Here is a 25,172-nt window from a genome sequence, read left to right as displayed (position 1 = left end):
AATTACAGTACAGCTTTTTACAGTGTAAATATGGGTTGGAAGTCTTTCCATTTAATACTTGAAAGAGGCTTAATTACCAGGACTGTGAGGCCATCAAAACGCCTCTCGTTCAGCTTCAGCACAAAGGGAGTGCCTCCGCCTGTTCTTTCTCATTACGCACTTCTGGTATGCTCCATCAAGACCCAGGAGATGTGAACAAACTAATAAAATTGTTCATCTCGGCTGTGGTTAGCAATGCAGTGAGCAAGAACGCGAGGGTGGAAGGATGCTGCTTCTCTGCAGAGCAGTAAGATGTGACTATTTCTTTACAAAAGGTGTCATGAGCTTTCATTTACAGTGACAGCTGTGAATTCATCTATGGGTGGGAATTTTATTTTTTAAGAATGATTTTATAACTTCATTTAGGAGGTTATTATAATAACCTAACCTCGTTTTCTCAACCGTTAATCATTTGACAGTGGCAGCCTAAGAGACTTCTCCTCTGTCACAACTTTTGTCTTGATTGCATATGGATTTTTATTCTGGCAAGCCAATTTCATATAAATCTGTACAAATTCTGTATGTTTTCTTAATCAGATAAGAGGCACAGATCACATGCCACTTTATTAAGAAAGTCAGGATAATTATTCTCAGAGGATAATTATAAAGTGGGGAAACTGAAGAACAGCAACATGAAGTAACTTGACCCAGTTCTCCCAGAGAACAGAGGCAGAGCTGGAGAGAGATGACAGCTCTCCCAGGCCTCCATCCTTTTATCCTCCATCCCTGGAGTATCCTTTATGTCCGTAAAGAGGCAGCTTAGGGATGTTGCAGTATCAGCCACGGCCATCAGATAAATCCCTAATCAAACAAAGAAAACCCCACATGGGCACTGGGTACTACTGCCATCAATACTACTGGCTACCGCCACACACCAGCGACGGGAGGTTCTTTACTTACAAATCAAGACCTGCAAATAACAACATGGAGAAAGGGGTAAGTAATTCTTCCACCCTGCCAAAAAACACCTGCAATTTGACACACTGACGCACCTGAAAGCTGATTCCGATGTTACAAGGAGACAGCTGGAAAAGCCTCAAAGCAATTTTTCTCTGCTCTAACTTGCATGCTACAAAGGAATGAGGATATTACACAGCGTTGCAGAATCAATAGTTATTGTGGAAATTATTGGTTTGATGTCAAGGCCAATTAGCTGCAAGTGGAATTAGCACATACCCTTGTGAGGGAAGACATGTACATGTTCTTCCCTAGATGGGAAAGATGCTGGCTACCAAGGGCCTCCCCACAGGTGTGCACAGAAACTTCGTAATTAGCATCAGGTTTCCCAATCCTGCAAAACCTAACACCAGCTTCTTCTCTTGGCACACAAGAGTCTGCAGCAACGACCTGATCTGTCCTGTATATGGGACAAACAGAGTGGGCAAACCTGCAGAGCAGACTGACCCTTTGCATTTGGATTTTACACCTAAGAGAGGCTATGCTTGGCCAACCCAGCTACTCACCCCGTGTCAGAGAACCATGCTGGCTGAGATGGACTCAAAATATCATCTTATCCCTCCGCCTTGCCACCGTTGCCCTGATTTGTGCCAACTGAAATTTTATTCCATGTTGCAGCTAGGATTTATTGCATTTCGTGGACTAATCTATGCTATGCCTGGTTTGGCTACTGAGAAAGAGCTCAACACTTGAGAACGAATCCTGCTGGAGAATAAAATGCTTTAGAGGAGAAGATAAGTACAGATGCAGGAGTGAGGAACGTGCAAAATCTGTCATACTAAAGGAAACCAGCTGCACAAATTTTATTAAAGATCCAAAAGAAGCAAGACAAAGGAGCTAACTTTCAGGACCTCCACGCAAGGTGGTGTAAAACTGAATGGTTTTGCAGTAGCTTAACCCGCGCTTTGAATCTCACCGTGGGGGAGGCCAACACTGCAGAAGGCCTTGCAGAGCCCAGGAGGGAGAGAGCCCAGGGAGGGAGGCAGCCCTGGGGCTACACCGGCTCTCCGTGCACGCCCCTTCCACGCCTCCTCTGCACCCTGACTCGCCTGCCAAGCCAACCACCCTCACTCTGCCTTCACAAACGCAGTCAGTGGGCAGCTGGCACCCACCACCGCTGGCACCGAGCAAGGCGGCACCCACACCGCCGAGAAAAAGGCTCCTGCAGCACTGCAGGCTGTCAGCTTCTTGTGCCCAGCGGGAGGATGCCTGCCCTGCGCACGACCTGTCCGCCCCTACCTACTGCTGAAACCTCTGCAGCAGCAGCTTAATCAGTTCTTTCCACAAAAGGCTTTCAGGGCCGAAGAGGACTTTTTCTTCTGGCTTGCTAAAGCAAGTAAGATGGACCACCTTGCTTTGCAGCCTGCAATCTCCGTGCGATCGCTGAAGTCCCTCTGAAATACAATAAACAGTACAATAAACCTTGGCTCATGTGTCATCTTCTGTGCTACATGCATAATCCTTGGTGGCACGTGGTGGGCAGCAGACCTCAAAAATGTTCATGTAAACTGCATCGACCCCTGAAATAAGGAGAGCTGCCCTGATGCACACCGCTGCACAGGAGGTGACAGCATCTGCCAGCTGGGGACAGCATTTAGGTGAGGATGGAGGGGCACAACAGGATCCCTTGGAGCTACAGAACAAGACGCAAAATGCCTTCACTGGGATAACTTGTGCAAATAATGTCATTTCCATGTATCCAGCAGTATGCAGTGAAATGCACCTGCAACAATTCTTCGGGACAGCTTCTCTGTTATTTTTTATTTAATTTTTGAAGCAGCTCTGCATCTGTTTCGCTGAAGCAAGGCACCGTTGTTAGGGTGGAAATGGAAAAAACTACTCACAGCTGTAGAAACACAGAGGCAACTCAATTGGGGTGATCACCCACGTCCTGAGCTGCAAGACTCTCGTTACTGAAATCTGTGGAAACCCCACCACACCAACGCTCAGAAGCTACAGCAAAACCCGGATGCCTTTGTGCACTACACTTTGGCAAAGACAGCCTTAGATCCCGGGCAGGTCCCGAAGCTGTGGCTAATGCTGAAGAGCATGTACTAACGGTGCCATCCAGAGGTACGCGGGTGTAGCACACAGCTCTGTGTCAGCAAGGACTACCACAGATGAGAAAAAGGGGACGTACGCACAATCTCATAGATCAGACTTCAAACTAAAACCTCCATAAAATAATCACATTTCCTGTTATTTTTAATTTATCTTGCCCATCAACTTTCATTCACTCTTTTTTCCCCCCCATCTCTCTCAATACTCACTGCGTGTTTTGATTTTCCATGTATACTAAATCAGTCATTCTTAAAATTACGTACATCTCTGACCTCTCTTGGCAAACAAGAGCTATTTCATTTCACTCACAATTGCTACCAACAGGACTGGCACCACATGCTCAATTTAGAGACGTTCGACTGTATTTCAGTGCCATACAACAGTACACGATTTCTCATCACAGCAACCACACACTGAAACAGGAACTGTAACAGTGGAAAGCAATCTTTTTTCCCCCACCTAGAACAGCTGATGACTCCCTTTCAGCTGTGAAATCATGACTCAAACTTGACACAAGAAAATGTTTTCCCAGCATATGATTATACATATTTATGTGTGTGTATATACAGTTTATGTCAGTTGCCTGAACAGTTTGGATGGAGCATCACCTGGGGCATATTTTGATGGGCAAAGTACGTCACAGGAGTTATTTGTTAGTAGCAAAGGTCTAACTTACCTCTGCGTGCAGAGATACCTCCTTCACTGACACCCGTATCTGTGTGACATTAAGATGTGGATTCAGGAAGTGATCCCATTAATACCAGAGGAAAATCGACCTTGAATTCAAAGCTGAATCCTTATTTTCTCCTTTAGAAAAGTAATGGGATTACACAGATTACAGACAAATAATCTGAACAGCACACATTATATACTTCCTTCATTAATCTTTGGGATTTTCTGAGCTTGATTCAGACCGGTAACTGATTTTGAATTGTACTATCCTAAAGATGTAAAAAGAGACAAAATACAATTACAGTTGTATCTGTCTCTTTTCTTCTCAGAAACCATCACTTACTGGTCCATTAGAAATAAGGCACTGGATAGCATTTTATCACCTTACACATACTAAAAGGAAAATTGAGAAGCAGACTGACTTTAAAACTAGCAAAGTAACTTTCAGATAGCCTATGGCAAGCACCATTCTCACGTGCTGCATCCTGCCCCAAAAATGGTATTCCTCATCTACAGTCTCAGTATTTGAAAAATCAAGAAAAACTGTAAAAATATAAATTATGTCAAATGACAGATGGTGTTGCTGAACCACGTTTACTACAAAGAGGCATGGTTATGGTTAAAAGAAGACGGTTAAGAGGAGATTTTGCATGTTACGGAATCCAAATGTTAAGTGTACGGACTGATGTCTGCACTGCATTTGGAGAGCCACCTTGAGCCAACCTCAAACCTGCCCTGGCCTGAGTATCGTACGATGGCTTCATTTTCCACCAGTCAAGCCTGGACCATCCCCTGCTTATTACTGCACTGGGGTCTCCTATCAGCAGCTGCAGGAAGGTAGCTCTTGAGTCAAAGAAAGCACAAGATCATGGAGACACCTGCACAGAGAAGGGTTATTTGAAAGAGATGAGCGAGCCTGCAGAAGCCTGCACTCTGGTAGGATGAGAAGTGGAGAAACAGCTCCCGCATTTCAGACATGTCAGTGCTGAATACACGTCTGGAGGAAATAGCAGACATATGGAGTCCTTCATAAAGCTGTGAGATATGACCTACAGAGATCACCGAGTCGACAGTCTAATTTTATAATCTTAACCCTGCTAGAAGTTTCAGACACGTCTTATATCAAGTGTACAACACTTTCACGCAGCAGCAAAAAAATAATAAAATAAGTGAAGCCCAAGAAACACACCAGTTCTATGCACTGTGATGAAAAAATTATAGCAAGAATTTAACAGAAAATATTTCTTTGAAAGATCAAAGACAACATGTCTTGCCCTTCCTGCCACTTCCATACACAGTGTTTACCCAAACTGCATTTTGCAAATGAAAATGTCATCATCCACCCAAGCCTAACTGCTGCACAAGGAGGTGTTTGTTCAGACAACAAATGCAAGTGTACATTGACAGCAAATCTGTGCCACCAATGGGAAAAGACCTGGAAAAGGCAGGGAAAAATGCAGTCTTGTGCTCTGAATGCATACCAGGTTCCAAACCACAACTCCTTTTCTCCCAGAAATTAATGTGTTGCACGGAAATCTGAGCGCAGCGTTGTTTAGCAGAAAACTAAATAGAAAAATCATTACCTACAATTATTTCCCCTCTTTCCACAACTGCCCCCACGGGGTGCGGGGTGTAGGGTGTGCACTGACCTGTACTTCCCCGTCCGCACTTGCAGAGCTCTCATACCGCACCGCTGGGCACCTCCTACATCACTCACAATATCATCTCCAATCATGATGGCCTGTCAAAGCAATGAAATACAGGAAATCTGGCATCAAGTGAATTTTATTTCTGCCATACGTCACGCTCCTTTGACATAACAAACAGCTTGATTTGATGTTTAATACTGCCATCAGACAAATTAAACAAGATAATATTGTCATCGTATTGATTAAAAGTCATCCTACCTTGAATGTAATTTGTGCCATAGCTCCTCGAGCAATGTACTAGTGCACTATACATCCATACAATTTGTAATCAATCACAAAAATCAAAGTGAATTGGCACACAGTTCAAAGAAAATGTTGGATTTTATGAAGTTAGGCCTATTCTGTTCCTAACGATCCATTTACTTTATGCTCCAAGCAGTTTAAATTAAGCTTAACTTTTTAAACATCTCCTTAAAACTGGTATTCTGAAAGCAAGACAAAAGCTTAAGCTTGTGATCACTGAGATGTATAACTTCACAGAGCCTGATCCCAACCCGTTCTCAAGTTGACACAGAAATTTCAGGAAATCACTTTAAAATCTAATTTATTCATTTTTGCACAATGTGACACAGTATGTAGAGGGCTAGCACGGTTTGCGTTAGTCAGCTTAAGTCTATGCAAATACTAATAAGCTCAATTGAGTAGATTACCCCAAAAAATGTAACTGAGAAAAGATCTTCTGCTTGTGCTATTTATCTGAGTGTCTGATGAAAACACGCAGCATGCACGCTACCTTCCTGTCGTTGTTAAAGAACTTTGTTAAATTCAAGTGTATCAACCAAGGTGTCTTTTTCATTGACAACCATGTCTACAAAATTTCAAGTGCTTATTATCATCCTGCATTAAAAATGATTACGTTTATTTTATTCTTCAAACTTAAAAATGGTTGGGGAGGTGTCATTTTATAGTTTCAACAAAAAACCAGCATACACATAAAAAAGTAATCTTCAATTAACAAACAAAAAATCAGCTTTCAAGCCTCCAAAGGCGTTCTGGATTACTCAGAACAGAGGCAGCACCAAAAAGTGAGGAAGCACACCAGCTTTGAAAATACGTAGTCTAGTTTATCTATCCAATCTTAAAGTGTTCTTTTGCACCTTTTGCACCAAGGTTGAATTTTATCTAAAGTACATTCATTAGTTGCATCTTTGACCATTTGATCTTTACCTTGTTGAATAAGCCTCCTGCTTCAGAAACGTAACTGCCGGGCTTTCACAACAGCACCCTGCAACCCTAGAAATTCCTGCCTGAATTTCCATTCCTTCCATACACTTTTGATTATTTTCCTACCTGCACATCAGACACATGAAGTCACTATGCAAAGTGTTTCTTTTTTTACTAAAGAAATTGCTCTGTGTGGTCTGACCTTTTTCCAGAGTCTGCCATGGTGGGTCCTTGCCCCACGTGCGGGGCTTGGGAGGTTAAAGGACCCGTTTGCAAAGGGACCAGGAGCGGTTACTGGGAGCAGCACCAACAGGGACTGCGCTGGACACGCACACAAAGCCAACCCAGCATTTTTCCATCTGTGAAGGACTGATAAATAGGCCCTTGCCAGAGAGGTCATGGGAACCAGGCGCACACGGCAGAAGCAGGCATGGACTTCTCCAGAAGCAGCAATCTGTGGGAATGCTGAGTCTTTCCATACAGCTGGCTGCAGCTTTAAGGTCAAAAACATACAGAAAGTCTGCGTTGCAGGCACCACTCCGGCTACCGGTTCTGCTGAATATAAACCCCCCTCGCTCCTTTGCCTTCACATGGAAGCACCTCTTTTTTACGTAGCCTGCAACCATACAAGAACCATTTTATCTTCTGCGTCACCCACACCTCAATTCCCGTTCTGTAAGCAGTCTGCTGGGCAGGACTAAATCGTACTTATTTAAGAAGTTTAAGAATGCTAAAGCTCCAGGGGTATTAATCATCTAATGACAACAGAATCTTCTCTCACTCATTACAGAGCATGTAAAGGAAATCTCAGGGTATACCTAAAGCCACAGCTGAACAGAAGATTTTCCGAGTGTTCATAAGCCAAACTGAGCGATGAACACATGCATCCAGAACAACTTCAGCCTATAAACACCAAATCTTCTTTTGCCTAACGCATCAGGTGCGGCGTGCAAGATTATATATTGTAGTTACCAGCCTAATCTATCTTCCACGTTGGCTTTTAATACTGTCTATGAGAGGGATGCCGATCAACCCTCAGGTGATGGGATGCAACAGGATGCCCTCTCAAGCCAAGGCTCATTTGCCTGGTACCATGTCGAAGCAGTTTATTTTGAAACAGTTCCTACGTGCCCACCCTTGCTTCCTTTGGCCCAGAAGAGCCACGGCTGTGGCTAGGCTTTGAGAGCTCCTGTAAGGAGCACAGAGACATCAGGACCTGTGGGCATGTTTTCCCACAGGGAAGAAGCAGCAGCAGGCTTTGGGACAGGCAGCTCTGCCTTTCCAGCTCTCTGCTCACAAGCCACTTTACAGCCACCAGACGATGGAGGGCTCGGTCTTTTCCAGCCTTTCATTATTGGACCATTTTCCTTACCCACTGTGCTCATGGAAACCTGTGTGTTCCCCATAAGATGCCTTCCCCTCTAGATGGTTCACCTTTCCTTACCGCTTCTCCAAACAAGCAATCCAGCATGAAATAGGGAGAAAAGGATGGGTTAATTTTAAGTAATTAGTAAATAAAGCATGTATACGCAGACGGGGAAAACAAAATAATCCCGCAATTACATGCAGAGCTGCAAACAACCTGGCAGCACCGCTCCCAGCCCACCACCATCACCGATTTCCCCCCAAGCTCCTCTGAGATATTTAATCATTCTCAACCACTGGCTTTTAATGGTTTATAATCCCCTCTTCTTATAAAATTCCTTCCAACACCTCCCCGAGGGGGACAGAGCTCAGCTGTGGGGGGGACCTCCAGAGCAAAGCTGCCCTCCGTCACCTGCACGCCTGTGCTCAGCCTGAGCCGAGACATTCAGGATGAGATTTTGGAAGTAAAGACAATTTTATTCCCAGGTTCTCCAAACGCTAAAAAGGAATTTCCTCTGCAAACAGGAAAGGGCAGGGCGGGGCAGCCCACCAAGCACTCGCTTGCTGGCTGAGGCTGTATTTTTACCCCATCCAGGCAAGTTTTCCTGCAAGATGCCTGGCATCCCTGCGAGCGCGGCTGCAGATGAGCAGCGATGCCTGTCCAGGCCAGCTTGTGGCATACGCATACAAAAATGTACTCCAGCCCCTGGGGATTTCACAGATTTACTATCGGTGAAGGGCAATAATCACTAAAGGAGGAGCAATTATTCCCAAATCATTTAGGATTTAAAAAATCATTGGCAAGAAGATAGAGGTCAAAAGGTGCACTGTCAAGGGAAATAAAAAAACCCTACCTGTCAAACCTGGGTCTAACTTCCTCTCTGACTGCAATATGGTAAGAAGAGAGAGAAAGATATAAAACTGAAAGGTCACATACCCACTGAAAGCAAGAATTAAAAGATCCCCGTTCATGTTCACATTTTACACAGGGATCACACCATTAATCTGTCCAATTATTCTGCGGAAGTTACCTTTTTTAGATCAGTGAAAAATTTACTAAAAAGAAGGCAAAAATGCAGTGAGACAGTCTCTCTGGTTTTAAGACAAGTCATCAAAGAATTAAGATGGGCCTAAATTGTATTTTCCTAAACCATACAGCTGGTGAGAGATGGTGTGTGTGGTTGTACACACGTAATAAATAAAGCACACGTCTGCTTAAGCCGAGTGAAGCTACGGCTCTTAAAGAGTCCCCATCAAACTCAACCCAGATCTGCAGCGATAACGGGGGAGATGAACATGACCTCCAAGGATTTTGGGGTGGGAAGGCACAATACAATCCTCACTGGACAAACATCTGTGTCGGAGAGATCACCATCATGGTCAGCAATCCTACTGGTGGTGTCTGGGCCACAGACCCAGAGCTGAATGTGTGTGAGGATTGCCTCCTCTTACCCACAGGAGTAGCCAACACTAATAAGCCTTCAGAGGGGCTGCCAGGGTGGTAAATGGGAACCTTAGGTATTTTTTGTCTGCAAACAAAAGTTCTAATATTAACTAAAATGACAGAAAAATGTCTCATCAGAAAAGGAATGACTAAGAAAATCAATGAGGCAGAAAGATACAAACACCCCGTACCACCCAGCGATGCTCGGGTTGCAAGGCAGTGCTTACTAGGACAAGCTCAGGGACGGTACTTTGGAGGCTGAAGTCTACGGAGGATGCAAATGGAGAGACACGCAGAAGGAAGTGTTCTAACGCCAACCAAATACTGAAGCCCTGAGGAGGACTGGGGGATGTTGGTCAGCGAGAAGCCCAACACGACCCGGCAATGTGCGCTCGCAGCCCAGAGAGCCCCCCGTGCCCTGGGCTGCATCCCCAGCAGCGTGGCCAGCAGGGTGGGGGAGGGGATTCTGCCCCTCTGCTCCACTCCCGTGAGACCCCCCTGCAGCGCTGCGACCAGCTCTGGGGCCCCCAGCATGAGAAGGACACGGACCTGTTGGAGCGAGCCCAGAGGAGGCCACGGAGGTGGTCAGGGGGCTGGAGCCCCTCTGCTATGGAGCCGGGCTGGGAGAGCTGGGGCTGCTCAGCCTGGGGAGGAGAAGGCTCCGGGGAGACCTTAGAGCAGCTCCCAGCACCTACAGGGGCCGGCAAGAAGCTGGAGAGGGGCTTTGCACGTGGGCACGTGGTGACAGGCCAAGGGGGAATGGCCTTAAGCTGGGAGAGGGGAGATGCAGATGAGCTGTGAGGCAGAAATTGTTCCCCGTGAGGGCGGCGAGGCGCTGGCCCAGGCTGCCCAGAGCAGCTGTGGGTGCCCCATCCCTGGCAGTGCTCAAGGCCAGGCTGGATGGGGCTGGGAGCAGCCTGGGCTGGGGGGAGGGGGCCGTTCTCTGGTTCTATAACTTAACACAGTGAATGCTTCTAGAGTCACACATATTCTGCCTAAACAGATTTTTGCTATGGGCTTAATAACTTTAATCATGCTAAATGTGCCAGGGACATAAGGAAATAAAGCTTATACACAAATCTCAATCAATGTGTTATACCTCTTTACACAAATAATATAATGCATTTATTTTCTCCCTATTTTCCTTGGCCCAACCAGTGATCTCCTAGGCTTCAGGATCCCAGGCTACTGTTAATTATATTTCTATCTTGGAACTACTAGCTGTGCAAACATCAAACACACAAAGGGCATCACACGCGGCCTCTGATCTGGGAGAAAGCATACAACGATGCAGGTGAAACAAAGAAATACATCAAACCCCCAGGGCAGATTTCCAAAGGCTGCAGGGCCAGCCAGGCTTCAATAAGCTTTCAGCAGGACTCAAAGCCTGAAACTTCACTCGGCCACTTCACTCCTCTTTCGGAGATGGAAAAATGCCCTGGCGCGGCCAGTGAGCAAGCAGGGGATGCCGGCACAGTGGCAGGTCCTCTGTGCCACTCTCGGGGTGACCTCCCTCTGCTCTCACGCGCCACTAACTCCCACCAGAGACTTGCAGGTGGCAGAAATGGGAATTGGTTAACTACAAGTAGTTTATGCACTCCAGCATGACCTGCCATAACTCCCATTAAAACAGGACAATTTGCTACAGAGAGAACTTTTTATGATTATATAAAACTACTGGAACCTTAACGTTATTTAGGTTTTATTGTAAAGCTGTAAAAATCATCCACTGTTACAGCTGCCTTAAAACATATGAATTAGGCATTTCAGTAACCTTTAAGATGTGTTATTCTTTGTCATATTACTGAATCGTAAGATAGGTCTGGTTACCTCTAAAAGGTTTAAATTTCCAATCTATTAAAGTAATACCAGCAATCTGTTATTTCTAGGCCATTGAGGAAAGGTTAAAATGAAAATTGGACTTTAGGGAGTTCCTCCTATTCTAAGTGCAAGTTGAAAACATTTCAGCAGCAGAAGGAAAAGTCAGGGCTAGGTGAGAAGCAGTTATCAAGGGAAACAACTGGTGATAACTTTATTGATTAAAACAGCTTGAGAAATTTAAGATTTGCCACTGTCTAGAATTACTGTGGTGAGACAGCTTTATTAAAAAGATATTTTTCATTAAAAGTCAGGTGAAAGAAAATCGTAATATGTTTTCAAAAGCACAGCTCATCTAAAATGGTTTAATGATGGTATGGATTAAATGCATTCCACAGGTGGAATAAATTATTGGCAAACATTTTATAAAAGCAAAGGCAAGTAAAACCATTCCTTGTCATGCCATTACAAATGCAGAGAAGTATAGCTCATTCAGGAGACAGTTAAAATGCAATACAGTGCATTACTAAGGAACTTATTAAACTGAATATACCCTGTTTTTATTATTACATATGACGAACTAAAACAGCCTGCAAATCTGTCTCAAAAGAACACTAAAGTTGCAAGGTCAAGCACTCAAAAGTTAGGAAAAGATGTTAGAATTAAAGTAGCCTGCTCTGCTGTAATTTGTTCCTCCTACGCATGTGCACAATGATCCAGGTTTTAACTCCAGGAGCATGGACTATTTTTTCCATAGTCTAAAGCACAGAGTGACCAGTGCCATTACACAGTGGTGTCTGCTGTGCCCTCCTTGGATAGGCACATACTCCCTGCATCTCTCCGAATACAAAACATTACACCTACAGACTAGACATATTACTACATCAAACTGATGGCATTTAACACTAGAAATTAGATGGGGAAAAAATATCTCTATCAAAATATAAAGTTAGTCACTAGCAGAACTATGGCAAACAGCAGAGAATGAATAAATAAACTCTGCTGGGGACTATTACTGTTTTTTGGTACCCAAAACAAATCCTCCTGCAGTTGATAGGAACCACTCACTAAGGCTCATCACCTGTTTGATGCTTTGTATCAAATTTGTTTCCAGGGGCAAAGTTTTTGAGACTGGAGCTCTGGTGCCCTGTTGCATCCCTGTAACAATTCCCTCGGTGCCACATGCTGATGCAGTCCCGAAGTGCCGCAAGCTGGGCAAAACAGCCTCTGAGGACAACCACAGCATCCTGCCTATGGAAAAGGGCAAGCAAAGCCACTACACAGGGTCCAAGGATAGAAAACTCAAAAATTACACCTTCCCTTCTACTCCTGCACACCAATCATTTCTGATCTAAGCAGAAATGAAACACAAACCTACATGCATCTGATCCACACAAACAGCATCCAAGGGCTGAGCTCTGTAGGCTTTCCCCCCCACCCCTTGTTCTTTTTTCCAGCTACTTTTTCTTCAAATGCCACTGTGTGTCTGAAATGGATTTCTTGGTTTGCTGGTTGGATGAATGGATTGAATAATTGCCGTGGCTGTACCTGGGATATTATGTTCAGGCTGAGCTATCTTGTTACTGGGAAGATATCGACAAACTGAAGGGCGTACAGAAAAGAACGGCGCAGCAGGTTAGGGTGCAGAGGGACCAAATCACGAGGGAAGCTGCTGAGAGCTAAACACACAGTTTTAGAGAGAACTACTGTAATGATAATAAGTCTAGAGATAATTGAGGAAAAAAAATACCCAGGAAGGCAAGCATTTTGGTTGTTACCTGGAGTAAGACTACAAATAAAGAGATGTGCTTTCAGAGAATATTCTGATGAATCTCAGAAAAAGCTGCCTGCTCACAAGACCTCCTTGACTGTGAACACTGTCCCTAGGGTACTTACAGAAGCCCAGTTGTTTGGCTTACTGAAAACCACTCTGGACAAAACATTAACAAACGTGGGGCAGGGAACACTCCTGCGCATGGAAGGAGATGGATTAGGTAGCCTACTAGGTCTTTTCCATCTCCCCACTCTGTAATAAAGTAAGACGAAGCACATACTGAATTACAGGGCCATAATTTCATCTCCAGGCTCTAGGAACCCTCAAGCCACCCAAACTTCATTCCTGTTGTTTATGTCACCAAAAAAACCCTGATGGAGTTATTACATTGTAATTCACCGCTGTCCATGAGTCATCTCATACTCATCCTTATGTCCTGAGTGACATAATAAATCAATAAAGATGACACGGGCACAACTACAGACAGGGGAAAAAATGGGCTGTACTAAGTAAGCAGGGAGCATCACACATTCAGCATGTTTTTGGAAAGCGTTATGAACCCAATAACACGGGAAGAGTTTTGGGGTCAGCCAGTGCTTCCCATTCACCTAAACTAGAAAATATTTTACTTCTGCCTTTCCCTTTTACTAAAAAAAGTAGTCAGTGTGACATCAAAGGAAATAAATAACATTTTGGCTGCAATACCATCCTGCTGCAGCCTCCAGTCACCAAGCAGACTGCCAGCCACTGGGGCACCTATCATCTTGTGAGGCGTAACGTCTTCCATAATTCCTTGGGAAACCTAACTTCTCTCTTCTTGTTTTCTTCGGCCTCCAAATAAAGGAATACCATGGCAGAAATGCATGTTCTTTTGAACTACGTGGCTTGGGAAGAAAGTGAATAAGAAAGCACAACACAAGAGTACAAATAGGAGGAGAAACCACAGTAGAGAATGGAGGGATGGAAGATTCTAAATTGGGAAGAGGTATGAGGTCTCAACTCAGAGCAAAGAGAGAGAAAGAGATGCAGGGAATGAAAAGGGAAATAGCAGGCAGTCAAAAAGAACTCTCAAAAAAGCAGAGAAAATAATGTCATGCCTTTCAGGAGGGCAGGACATACGAACAGGGCAGAAGAAATTCAGCAGGTCCCCACCTGCTAGCATTGACTCTCTTGGCTGTCAGTTCTCTTCTGTACACTTCACATTATTTGATAGAATGGGCAAACATGGGGGGCGTGTCCCTCTGAAGCATTTTTTTCAACAATTTTTCTTTTCCTTTTTCTTCTTCTTTTTTCCTGAGTAATTATTTGGAAGATCCTGAATATAAATATTTCTCTGCACCACCTATAACACACTGCGTTTGGAAAAACACATTTGTATATCCACCCAAAGTTTACCACATCCTCCTGGCCACATTCCCTTCAACCTCTTTGATAACTTTCCATGAAAGACAGCAAACCAAAAAAAACATGCATCAGTGGGCATAACTATATGGCACAGCCAGCGGTCACAGCATCAGAAACCTTACCTGCTGTGGTGGAACTCCCATTTCTGCTAAGGCTGACTCAAAAAACATTTTTGCTGGTTTTCCCACTACTTCAGCTTCAACATCACAAGCATACTGGGGAAAAAGGAGAGAGAGACACATATAAAATGCTGATCAGAAAAGGATTTGTTCAACTCCAAAACTCCAGTCAATTGTACAAAAATGATGGGATTATTGATTTTTGCCCTTAAGTAACATAATGAATTAACAGGTGAAGGCGAATATCTGAGAATTTGGATAACAGAAGTGTTTAATATTCTCTGGCAGGAAAGTCCTCCTGAAACACTTCATGTTACAAGCTTTTTACATTCCCTGTCATGAGAGTAGTCTTCACACTTGTTCCAGGACCGCTCATTTTTGTAAGACCATCACTCTTAAAGAAACTACAAATACCCTTCATATGAAATGATCAAAAGTACTGGAGGGCCTTAAAAGATACAGAGGGTTTCTTCAGTCACCTGGCATATTTGCAATGATTCAAGTGACCAGCCAGACTTGAAAAGTTTTATTTTCCTGCAACTAAATATCAGCACTATGCTGAAAAAGCACGGTATGTTTCTAGCTTATTCCTAGACAACTGGAAGCCTGAACATATCTGAGAGGGAAAAACTCCCCAAAACTCACATAGGTACAAAAGAATGTGCTGCAAGCATACATTATATCCACTAACTTTTGTGCTTGTATACCACTCTACTTTGCTTTATTTTCTGCATTCACGATGGTTTGGTCTTTTTAACTCTCTGCAAGCCTATAAAAGGGAGAATAAAGATTCTCTCCTTCCCTCACCCCTAGGCTGACTTATCTATCAGGTTCCAGTTCTGCACAGACTTTATCAGGCTTAAAAACAGGAATACACTTAAGTATCTTGCTGGATAAGGGCCTTTTGCTGTAAACTATTAAGGGCAAGGGCTGTGTTAACAATGCTACACCAAACATAAAACGGACCTTCAGTTTTTCCTGAGTATGTTGCAGACAATATTCCATATCTTTGCTCTTCTGACTCCTTCTTTCAAGGGCCTCACTTCCAATAAAGGTACCACAACGGTTAAAGTTCACATTTTAAGTAAAACTTAAAAAATGAATGAAGCCAGAAAACAAATGAATCCATCCGTCTTTAGAATGCAGTAAATGAATTTCAATCTGTGGAAACTTCCTCCACCAAGGTGAGTAATTACAGAAGATGACCCGTATTTATACCAGTTACTCTTTTAACAAGGTGCACAGAGCGAGTAAGCATAATGCAAGCTATAAAATACCTCTAATGCCTTCATATACGCTCCAACATCAAGTTTCAGGCCATCAGTTTCTTTATAGTAGCGTCTGGAAATGAAAGTGATAAAGTTCCAATGAAATGAAAATGTTGGCAGTTAAATACAAAGAAACCACATTTTATTATTTCTGTGCCTATACAGATGTCCATATGGCTGCAACAAAAAGTCAAGTCATCAGAAACTCTGGAGCCTTAATTTAACACCAGAAATTAAGTAAAGGACAGGCTCAGTCCTGTGCAATGCAAAGATCTCAGATCGGATGGCTGTCTGGCATCTGGGACGCAACTCCACTGGTTCAAAGGGATTTCGGCTAGCTTACATCAGGGATGAACTTGGCTGAATTTTATTGCACAAAGTACTAGCTGCTCACAAAGGACAGCGGTTACACTGCTCTTCCTTCAATCAGTGATGAAGAGCCCTCGGCAGACAGCAAGATGAGTGCTGGCACCAACCAGCAGCTGTAACACCTTCTTCGGTGTATCTGGAAGGCAACCCCAAAGAGTTGAGCATCATTGCTTGCCAGCAGACTCTCACATGAGAAAAGCCAGAACACTGTTTACTGGGACTAAGGAAGCCATCCAAGCCAAATTTTGCTCCTTCTAAAAATGTTCCTATTGCCATGAAGCTCATAAAACTAGTTAGTATCTTTATGGTGTTTTCCTGGAATAGGAAATCATATTAATGCAGGTCTTCCAAGCTCTCCTGACCACAGCAAAGACAGGTTTCTGTACGACAGGAAAAAAAGGTAGGATGAGCAGTCAGTTAAGATTTTATGCCTTATCCTTCTGCCATTTTCGATTATTCAGCACAGCCTCCCTTTAAAATGACCACTTGACCTTTGCTAGAAGAGCCATTAACCTTCTATAGTCTAGCGTAAACAGCTTAATTTTCTGACAGTGGCATGACAGAAGAAATTACAAAGCCAATTCCCACTCTCAGCCCAAAACAGATGCTAAATGTAAATCACTCCATTTCCAGGAGGCGGGCATTCTGCTTCAGTGACTCTGACACTTTCCTTTTCTACGGAATGAACTAAAACTTCAACCAAAATCAACCTACTTGCCCAAGGTAGGCACCTTGTTAAGGTCCACCCAGTTACACTGATCCTGCATGTTAAAAATGAAGCTGGCTTGTGGCTGGGTTTTGTATATGACTCTTTGCATCAACAAGGCTTCTCTAGTCAGGTGAACAATTCATCCAATTCACAATCTCTCTTCTTCAAGTCAGAGAACTTACCTACCTGGGTGACTGAATCAGAACTAAAGTTCACATTACCTAAATGATCAATCATTAAAAAAAAATATGCTCATGGTGAAAAGTGAGCTCAGAATATCCAAAAATCATTATTTTTCAATGGAAAATAACATTTCAAAAAAGTAACAGTGGGTCTGTTTCAGAGCTGTCTACGTCAATGAATAACCACATAAATACTTTTATATGCACACGGTTCAAAGGCATTTTTGCATTGATCGCGTTGCAAGTCTTAAACAAAGGTTGATTCTATATTTCATTTTGAAAGACGGTATTAGATACCATAAAACGGTTGTTTTACGTACATTAGCTATTCTGCTGTTGGCTCAACATTTTCTCCTTATCCATCTAAGAAACAGTAAGGATTTTTCGCCTGTGTTGTAAGATCAGAGCATGAGTGTCAGGTAAAGCAACACAATGGATTTAACTGCTCCTTCCCGCTGGTAAGTTCTACCCAGCTGGATCAATAACCCACAACCTAAGAAGGGTTTTCATGCCCATTACAGTCTATTGAACCACAGGAAAAAGTTGTCACTACTGCTTCCTCAAGCAAAACATGCATAGCCTTTTTTAAGCGCATACACTGCACAACAGGTACCTCCTTCAAGGTCATTGGGATCTGTCATTAGTCAGTGCTGGCATTAATAAACTCCTGTTTAAAATCTTGGAATACCTCTAACTGAATTGTTCTTAGGAAAAAACATCCAAAGACTGGATTTTTCCTGTATGTGAAAGCAGGAGGTCAAAATTTACCTTTAATGTTCAGAGGATAATTTAAAATGTCTTTTGATATTCAAACTACAACAACAATTGATGTGTCATTTCAAAAGCACAGCTGTATTTGCAGGTCTTCGCCACACACACCAGCACAGCATTTCTCAGTATATCCTTGGGCTCTCCCCTTAGGTCTTCTCAGCCACCACACTTCACTCACAGCCAGAGGAACCTCTACCCCAGTCTCCAACACCGTTCAGGTGGAGTCTGTGCATCGCAGCTACTTCCACAAATTGGTAGGGCTTCTCTATTACCAAATAAAAAAAATCTCCTGGCTTCTTATTCCTCACGTATAGCAATTCTCAAGCCACCAGCATGAAAGTGCACCCTTACATATGATGTTTTCATGCATATGAATCAACCTGCAGAACGCTAACACCAGCTTTCAGAGACTACATCTTGAAGTACCACTCAAACAGCAAGGAGTCATTTACGTTACACAGGCCATGAGCCACATCCAGTATCACATCTCAGCCACTACAAAGGTGGGTAGAATTTGAACCTGGAAGAAGAAACCTGGCTGACTGTTGCCTGAAAGAGAGTTTTTGGACCACCTGATCCTCCTTACCATTAGTAATTTCAGAATGCTGCAAGATCAAACTGCATCACAAATCTACACTAAAAGCCCTTTATCCAAGCACAGCCTGTTGGATTTTTGTTGTTTGTTTTTGGTTTCTTTCACTACTAAAATCATTTATTTTCAGTTCAGACAGGAACACATGGCTACAGGCAGCAGTTAAATCAACAGTTCTCACCTCTGAGATCTTGCAGAGGCAAGGACAAAAAGACAAGCAGTGTCTATAATCCTACTGCCCTCCGGCAACACTCATTCACTTAGGGGTTGCACCCAGCAAAAACCAAACTCTCCATGATTTCTGTGGGTTTTTTAAGAGGCTCTCAGACTTGCCCTTAAAGCAACAAAAGTCCTTTTCCTAGTGGTTTACAAAACTACAGCTATTTAACCCGCCCACTGCCACCTGCAAATATTGTTGATTGTTTCATCAAGGTCTAGTTCACTCGAATGCTGACTTTGAAGGCATTTGCTGCAGTTATACACCAGAGCATCTCTAGGTTCTCTAAAAGCTGCAACCATTCCTCCTCAGAAGAGCAGCTACATCTCTCACCCTGCAGCAGCCGACAAAACACGTTCACACAACTGCTCACTCTGCACCATCTACAGAAAAAAAGACCACTGACAGCTGAAGTTCAAGAGATGCCTCACCCAGTGCTGTAGCAGCACAGAGACCCTACTGATGAGTATTTTCTAAGCCTACTGGAGGATTCAGCACAGCAAGTTCAGTGACTGCCACTGCTCTTTGCAATCCTGCATCAGCACAGGAGTGCACTGTGGCTCACTGGGAGCATCCATACAACCTTCTTTTAGAGATCTATTTCAGTGTAATCACCTCAGTTTTCCCTTACACCCCTGGAAAGACTACAAGTGACTCAGGGCAGGAGGCCAAGTCAGGCGACTGAACTACCCACTGAGGACTCTTGGTTGACAGATACCTCAGCAGATCAGCCTCTCAGTCCAGACACATAGATTAACTGCTTAAAAATTGGTACTCTGAATGTCCACACTGATATCTGGCCTCCATTACATACAAAGATGCTGGGGGAAATTAAAATTGTAAACTTGAGGAAGAGACAGTGCTTAACTCACCCTCTTCCAAGAGAGATCAAAACAGGCTTCTCCATCCCAATCAGAACTCGGAAAGCTTCATTAAGGTTTGCATAGGTGAAGTTTTCTGCTGCATCTCCGATAACCACGCAGTTTGGGTTTGTTTTATCAATCTCGGCAAATTCAGGGACAAGATCTACAAAAGGAAGAAAAAAAATTAATAAACCCACAAATCCCTTACCATTTCAGATCGCATTAGAACTGATGGGTTTTTCCCCAGATTTGTGTTTCCCTTCATTCATGACACAACACATTTAAAAAAAAAATAATAATTAAATAAAATCCAAGTCTGAATCAAGTGTTCTTCAGACCCTTCTATTCCTGACTGGATCCTGCTATTTATCTGTCCTACAACAAAGAGCAAAATAACCCATTTCCTACCCATGCCTTAGCTCCTGCCACCCACATCATCTAATAAGCATCTTGGCTTATTACACCCAAGCACCTAGATCCAAGGCAAACTCCTGGGTAGTTGGATGAAAGCATCTAACAGAAAGGCCAGGGTCCATCTTCTTTCTCCATACCCACGTTCTACAGAAGAAAACACTTTAAACTTAAAACCTCTGTCATGATAACAAAGACAACATAATGTCCTGCACAAGACCTCACATATCTCCTGGTCTTTGTGGCTAAGCAGCAGACTCCTCCATGCTCTTGCTGACCGCCAGCACAACTCTGTGCCTTCATCGTACCACCACCACAATGGGGATCTCACTCAGACCAGACCACTAAGGTTTATTCCACAGCCTCACAACTAAGGAAGAAGTTTTTCCCTGTAGGAAAACAACAGCCGGGAGCTATTCCCCACACAAGCTATGGGAATTCACTGCTCTACCAAAAACGCCCACATCCCTCTGGGCTGTCCCCTGTGTGTCCCAACATCTGCTGCAAGCATCATCCCACCATTGTGCACCAGCAAGTGTGGCCTCAGGCTGCGCTCCTTCAAAATGCGGCATGCTGCTGGGGCTGGGGCAGTGACTTCGGCCATGGAGATGTCAAAGCCCATGCCCTGGAGCTTCTTCACAAACTTCTCGCGGGTCGCTTGGGTTTCGTTAGTGCAGAACTGCAGCTTCAGACCAGCCGCTTTGATCCTGTTGAGTAAAAGCAGCAGAGGGGTTAACTAGACATAGAAAATGAGTGAAGAGTGTCAGTTTTGCTGTCCCACACCCAACTTGGATAATTACAATAAAAATGCAAAGATGATATTCCAGAAAAGCAACGGGATCCCTTACTGTGACCAAGACACATCTAAAACGTTGATTTGGGGCACTACAGCTGCAGTTTTCACGTGCAGAGTCCCTGCCATAGCATGTAGCTGCCCTTCTGGAGCCGAGAGCTAAGCGGAACACAGCAGCATAGGCAATGCCCACCATCCCCAGGATACAACAGTCTGTCAGGCACACACGCTCTCAACACATAAAAAAAAACCCAAACCAGTTCCTATTCTTTAAACTGGTCTATGGATGTAGACACACATGACCTGAAGACACTGCACTGCCCTGAGGACGGTAGCTGATGCAATACCCCTGGCTGTTAGCATTTTAACTTGGATTTTTACCTTTCCACTTATTCATCACCTGCTGCAGTGATCAGCTGGAGGTAACAGCAAGGCTTCGCACCTCTACAAACCCCAGGTAAGCCGCCAGCTAATTGCAGTAACACTTATATCAGCAATGGGGTTGATATAAGTTACAGTTATTATTCGGTTACATTTATTATTTAATCTCTCATAAAACACCTGTGCTGTTACTTTGCGGGTAATCAAGAAAAATACGGTACTTCAACTGACTCAGTCATTAATGTTTACAGGTAAATGGCTTCTCAAGGGAAGAAAACACGGCCCCAAGCACCCAGAGCCAAGGACATGGTTCCTGTGGATCGGTACTCTGCAATCTTGTGCAAGCCCTCTGCCTCTGCGCAGCTTTGTTTCCTGCCCCAAGCTGCGGTGACCTACTGGGGATGTCACGACAAGCCCTCTTCTCCAAGGATGAGTTCCCAGCTATTTGGAGAACTAATGCATTTCAAAGTGGCCATGAGAAATCAGAAGTGCTGAAAAAGTATCACAATTTTTTTTAGAAATATTTGCCAAAGGGACTGTGACTCAGCTCCTCAAATATATTAAAATGCCTAATTTTTTTCAGGTTTAGTGTGAATTTGTACATAATGCCCCTGCCTATGGCAGAGGGTTGAAACTACATTTTAAAGTCCCTTCCAACCCAAAGCGTTCTGCGATTCTATAACTATCTTTGAGAACCTGAGCTCACACAGGTTCAGATACCTTGGTAAGTTTGGGTCTAGGCTTATTAATTCTTGCTAAAGTATTATTACTTTTCTTTGTGTTAGGATGAAAAAGGACTTTCCTATTAGGAAAGCCCCTGCATTGATTCTCAAGACAATAAAACATGCTGGGTTCCTTTTCTAGGGAAGATGATCCCAAGTGGTTGGTGCAAACACTAAAACCGCCTCGAGGCAACACATCTGATGATGAACTTCCCATCAAAGGATTCTTGGAAATCTGGTCCTGACCCAGAGAACTCCTTCTGCTCATTAAAAATGCATGCCAGTGTCTTCTTCAATAATGCTGGTGATTCATTTCTTTCTTATTATTTGTCTTTCCTAATCATAGGTATGTGAATTATCAATTACACTTAGTGGTTAATTGCCCTTCATAAAGATAGCTTTTCTATTTTAAATTAGGCAGTTAATATATTGTAACTAATAGCATCCACTTGTACATTATAAATATATCTTCATTGATTGGAGCAGTGAATGTGAGATTCACTTACAAGTTAATGAAGCAATTGAGTGAAGAAGTGCAGGGTGTACCCGGGGAATAATTATTGTTAATGAATTATGATGTGACCTTCTCAGAACAATGAACAATTGGTGTGACAGTGGGATGACAGTATTCCACATCTGTTATTCGAAACACGGCTTCAGCTGTAGTTAAAAAGCAAAGCAGTGTAATTTGGATACATAACAAACTTTAATGGAGTGTGCCATGGTTAAAAAAAATCTTATTCTAAACGCAGAACCTATCTGCACACTCTTAGGAAAAAAAATCCCATGATTCATGACTGCCTGGAAGCAGATATTTGTTGAATTAAGAATTTACTCTTTCTCTTCCTAAAGGTCAATGAAATGACCAGGAACAACACTAAGCGCTGACTTGCACAGACAAACAAGCACCCTCACGGGTCAGCTCGGTCAAAGCAAAGACTCAGTTTTCCTATACTACAAATAAAACTTCCTTCTAAGAATTTTGGATGAAAAACAAGAGCTACACTTCTGAAAGGCTTGACCAAAGCAGAAGCAGTCTGGACACATCCTGGACTGCTTCACGCCTTTGTGGCCACCAGCAATCACCACTCGACAAACGAGCTCAGTAAATGCTCAGGATCAGGTGAGGTCTACAAAGAGTTAGGTCAGGCAGGTCAGAAAATGGGAGTCCTCTGGTGAAACATAAAAAGGACTCCAAAAAATATCCTGGAACACTAAACAAAAGAAAAATATCAAGAACTCCAGAAAAAACTTATTTCTACAAAATTATCTTTTCAACGAAAAGCCACCTTCTCCTTCAAATTAGCATCTCTAAAAAGACCCTTGGCTAGCTCTCTGCCAAATCCTCATACAGCAGTCACACTCACCGGTACATGCATGATCGTACACCCAGCGGGACAAATCCATCCCTTGATGCTCAGCATGAGGACCATGAGTGGAACCTGCAGGCCTGCACATGTCAGCAAACAACTGAGCTTAAATAATTAGGGAGAGCTTTTAACAACACCTCTACACGGGGGAAATCCTGACTCTGCTCATGTTTACAGCAAAACTCTCCTTCAGTTTTCACGGTCGGGCTTTGCACCAGCAGAAGCTAAAAGAGACAACTTGAAGGGCTCTGACGGAGGCTGCAAGTCTGCAATGCATGGAGGGCACTGCTGCTAATCTGGCCAGTTTGGCGGGAAACCTCAAGCTACCAAGCTGACCCAGCGCTTGCACTTCAAGAAGCACATGCAGAGCATGTTACTGCCATTTCTAGTGCTGGCAAGTGTGGAGATGTCAGGAGAAGAATAAAGAACAAAATTTGTAATGTGATGCCTTGTGAGATAAAGAGCAAGGGATTAGATACCTGCAAGTAGAGAAGAATGAGGCAACAGCAAATGAAATACACAACACACATTTTATCAAGATCTCCAGTGTATTACAGATTTATCAGCACCTATATTACAGAAGTGCAGGCACACCCAGGAAACCCAGTCAATCAGGGCTTCAGCTGACTTCTATACATCGTGGCTGCGATAAAGATCCCACTTAAACTCCAGAAGCACTAGAAATCGATCCTGATTAGAGTGCAAGCCGAGCACACCGACAGGCAGCACTGTGCTCCATGCTGCAGGGACTCTGCATGGTCCCGGTAGCCACGGACATCCCGAGGCCACCTCTCGCTCCCCATTTGGGGCCATCCACAGGCTCACCGTCAGACAAATCCACTCTGTTTCCAACAGGACTGCTCAGAGCACTCCTAATGCCTACGAGCAGGAATGGGGGAACTTGAACTTCACCTGCATGCAGGGAGCTAGGCGTGAAGGGAGAGCAGCTTCTGACCTTTTGGTGTCACAAATGGCAAATTGGGCTAAAAGCATCTCTGAAGCAAAAGACACTTGTCGGAGCCCCTCTTGGTGGGGACAGGAGAGCACACAGGGCAGCCGGGAGTAGACGAGGGGTCCAGCTGCACCCCCCCAGCTGCGAGCTGCACAGGCTCCGCTGCAGCGCTGGCAGAGCAGGCGCTGGCAGCCCAGGGAGCTGCCGTGGCACACAGGCGCTGAAGCAAAGGACAAGTCACTTTCAAGCCCGAAACGATAAGCGGAGAGATGAGCACTGAACCAACACACCAACAGGTGGGGAAGGAGACCTTTTCTAAGCCTCACCAGAAGAGGGATTGAAGCCCACTCCAAGCCAAAACAACCGCTTGGTCACCCAGCAATCCCTAAATCTAGAACTGGGGCACCCACCTGGCTCCAGGCATGCCGTGAGCACACGCATAGGGGAAAGATGGAAATGAGGTTTTTAATTTCAGCCCCGAGCTGCCCCTCACGCTACACCAGCTCTTTGAACTGACCTTTACCTCGTTCTGCTGGAGCAGGACACGACGCTGAGTGACAATGTCCCACAATGCAATTACCATGCGTCAGATGAGCCGGTCCCTTACAAATCACCTCGAACTTTACACATCTGCTGGCTGTCAGCATCTGCCAGGTTCACTCACCCGAAAATAATGAAAAAACTCTCATTATTGCTCCATAACAGGTAAAGTGTTAGGACAATTATTAGACATCCTGACTGACCTTGTGCAGACTTAACCAACTGCCCTTGCCAACCTTTACGGGCAGCCTTTGGGCACATAAAACACAAAACCTGTTCCTTCAGATGATGTAAAGGTTGCGACACCAGTAGGAAAAGAAATGGCCCTGGAATCTAGGCTGGAAGCCATCACTCCTTAAATTCACATTGTTCTGCACATGGCAGATGCAACTAAGAACATGGCATAAACCTACACTTCAGGCTTCCCATCTTTGGTCACTGTCTTTTGCAGCGAAGGTTTTTCCTACCACAGGAGCAGAGGGAGAATCCTGCCCACAGCCAGCCGG

General features: G+C 44.0%; 1 protein-coding gene across 7 annotated transcripts in view; it reads right to left on the bottom strand.

Annotated features, from left to right (window-relative positions):
• Positions 1–25,172, bottom strand: part of LHPP (phospholysine phosphohistidine inorganic pyrophosphate phosphatase) — a 90,736-nt gene that overhangs the window by 56,191 nt on the left and 9,373 nt on the right. For 6 of the 7 annotated variants that reach the window (XR_008733847.1, XM_055720519.1, XM_055720524.1 and 3 more), the window contains exons 2-6: positions 20,428–20,615; positions 19,507–19,660; positions 15,804–15,867; positions 14,530–14,622; positions 5,379–5,470 (exon numbers count right to left, since the gene is read on the bottom strand). Coding sequence is in view for 6 of the 7 variants with exons in the window: in XM_055720519.1 (XP_055576494.1) it covers positions 5,379–5,470; positions 14,530–14,622; positions 15,804–15,867; positions 19,507–19,660; positions 20,428–20,615 (591 nt within the window). In the remaining variant the exon portion in view is untranslated. Of the gene's footprint in view, positions 1–5,378; positions 5,471–11,480; positions 12,481–14,529; positions 14,623–15,803; positions 15,868–19,506; positions 19,661–20,427; positions 20,616–25,172 lie in introns of those variants that run through there. The other variant, XM_055720521.1, reaches the window with a different exon arrangement.

This window comes from Falco cherrug, chromosome 9, assembly GCF_023634085.1.
Source record: "Falco cherrug isolate bFalChe1 chromosome 9, bFalChe1.pri, whole genome shotgun sequence".
Classification (NCBI taxonomy): Eukaryota; Metazoa; Chordata; class Aves; order Falconiformes; family Falconidae; genus Falco; species Falco cherrug.
The sequence above is the reverse complement of the archived record's forward strand: the minus strand, read 5'-3'. Positions and strand labels throughout refer to the sequence as shown.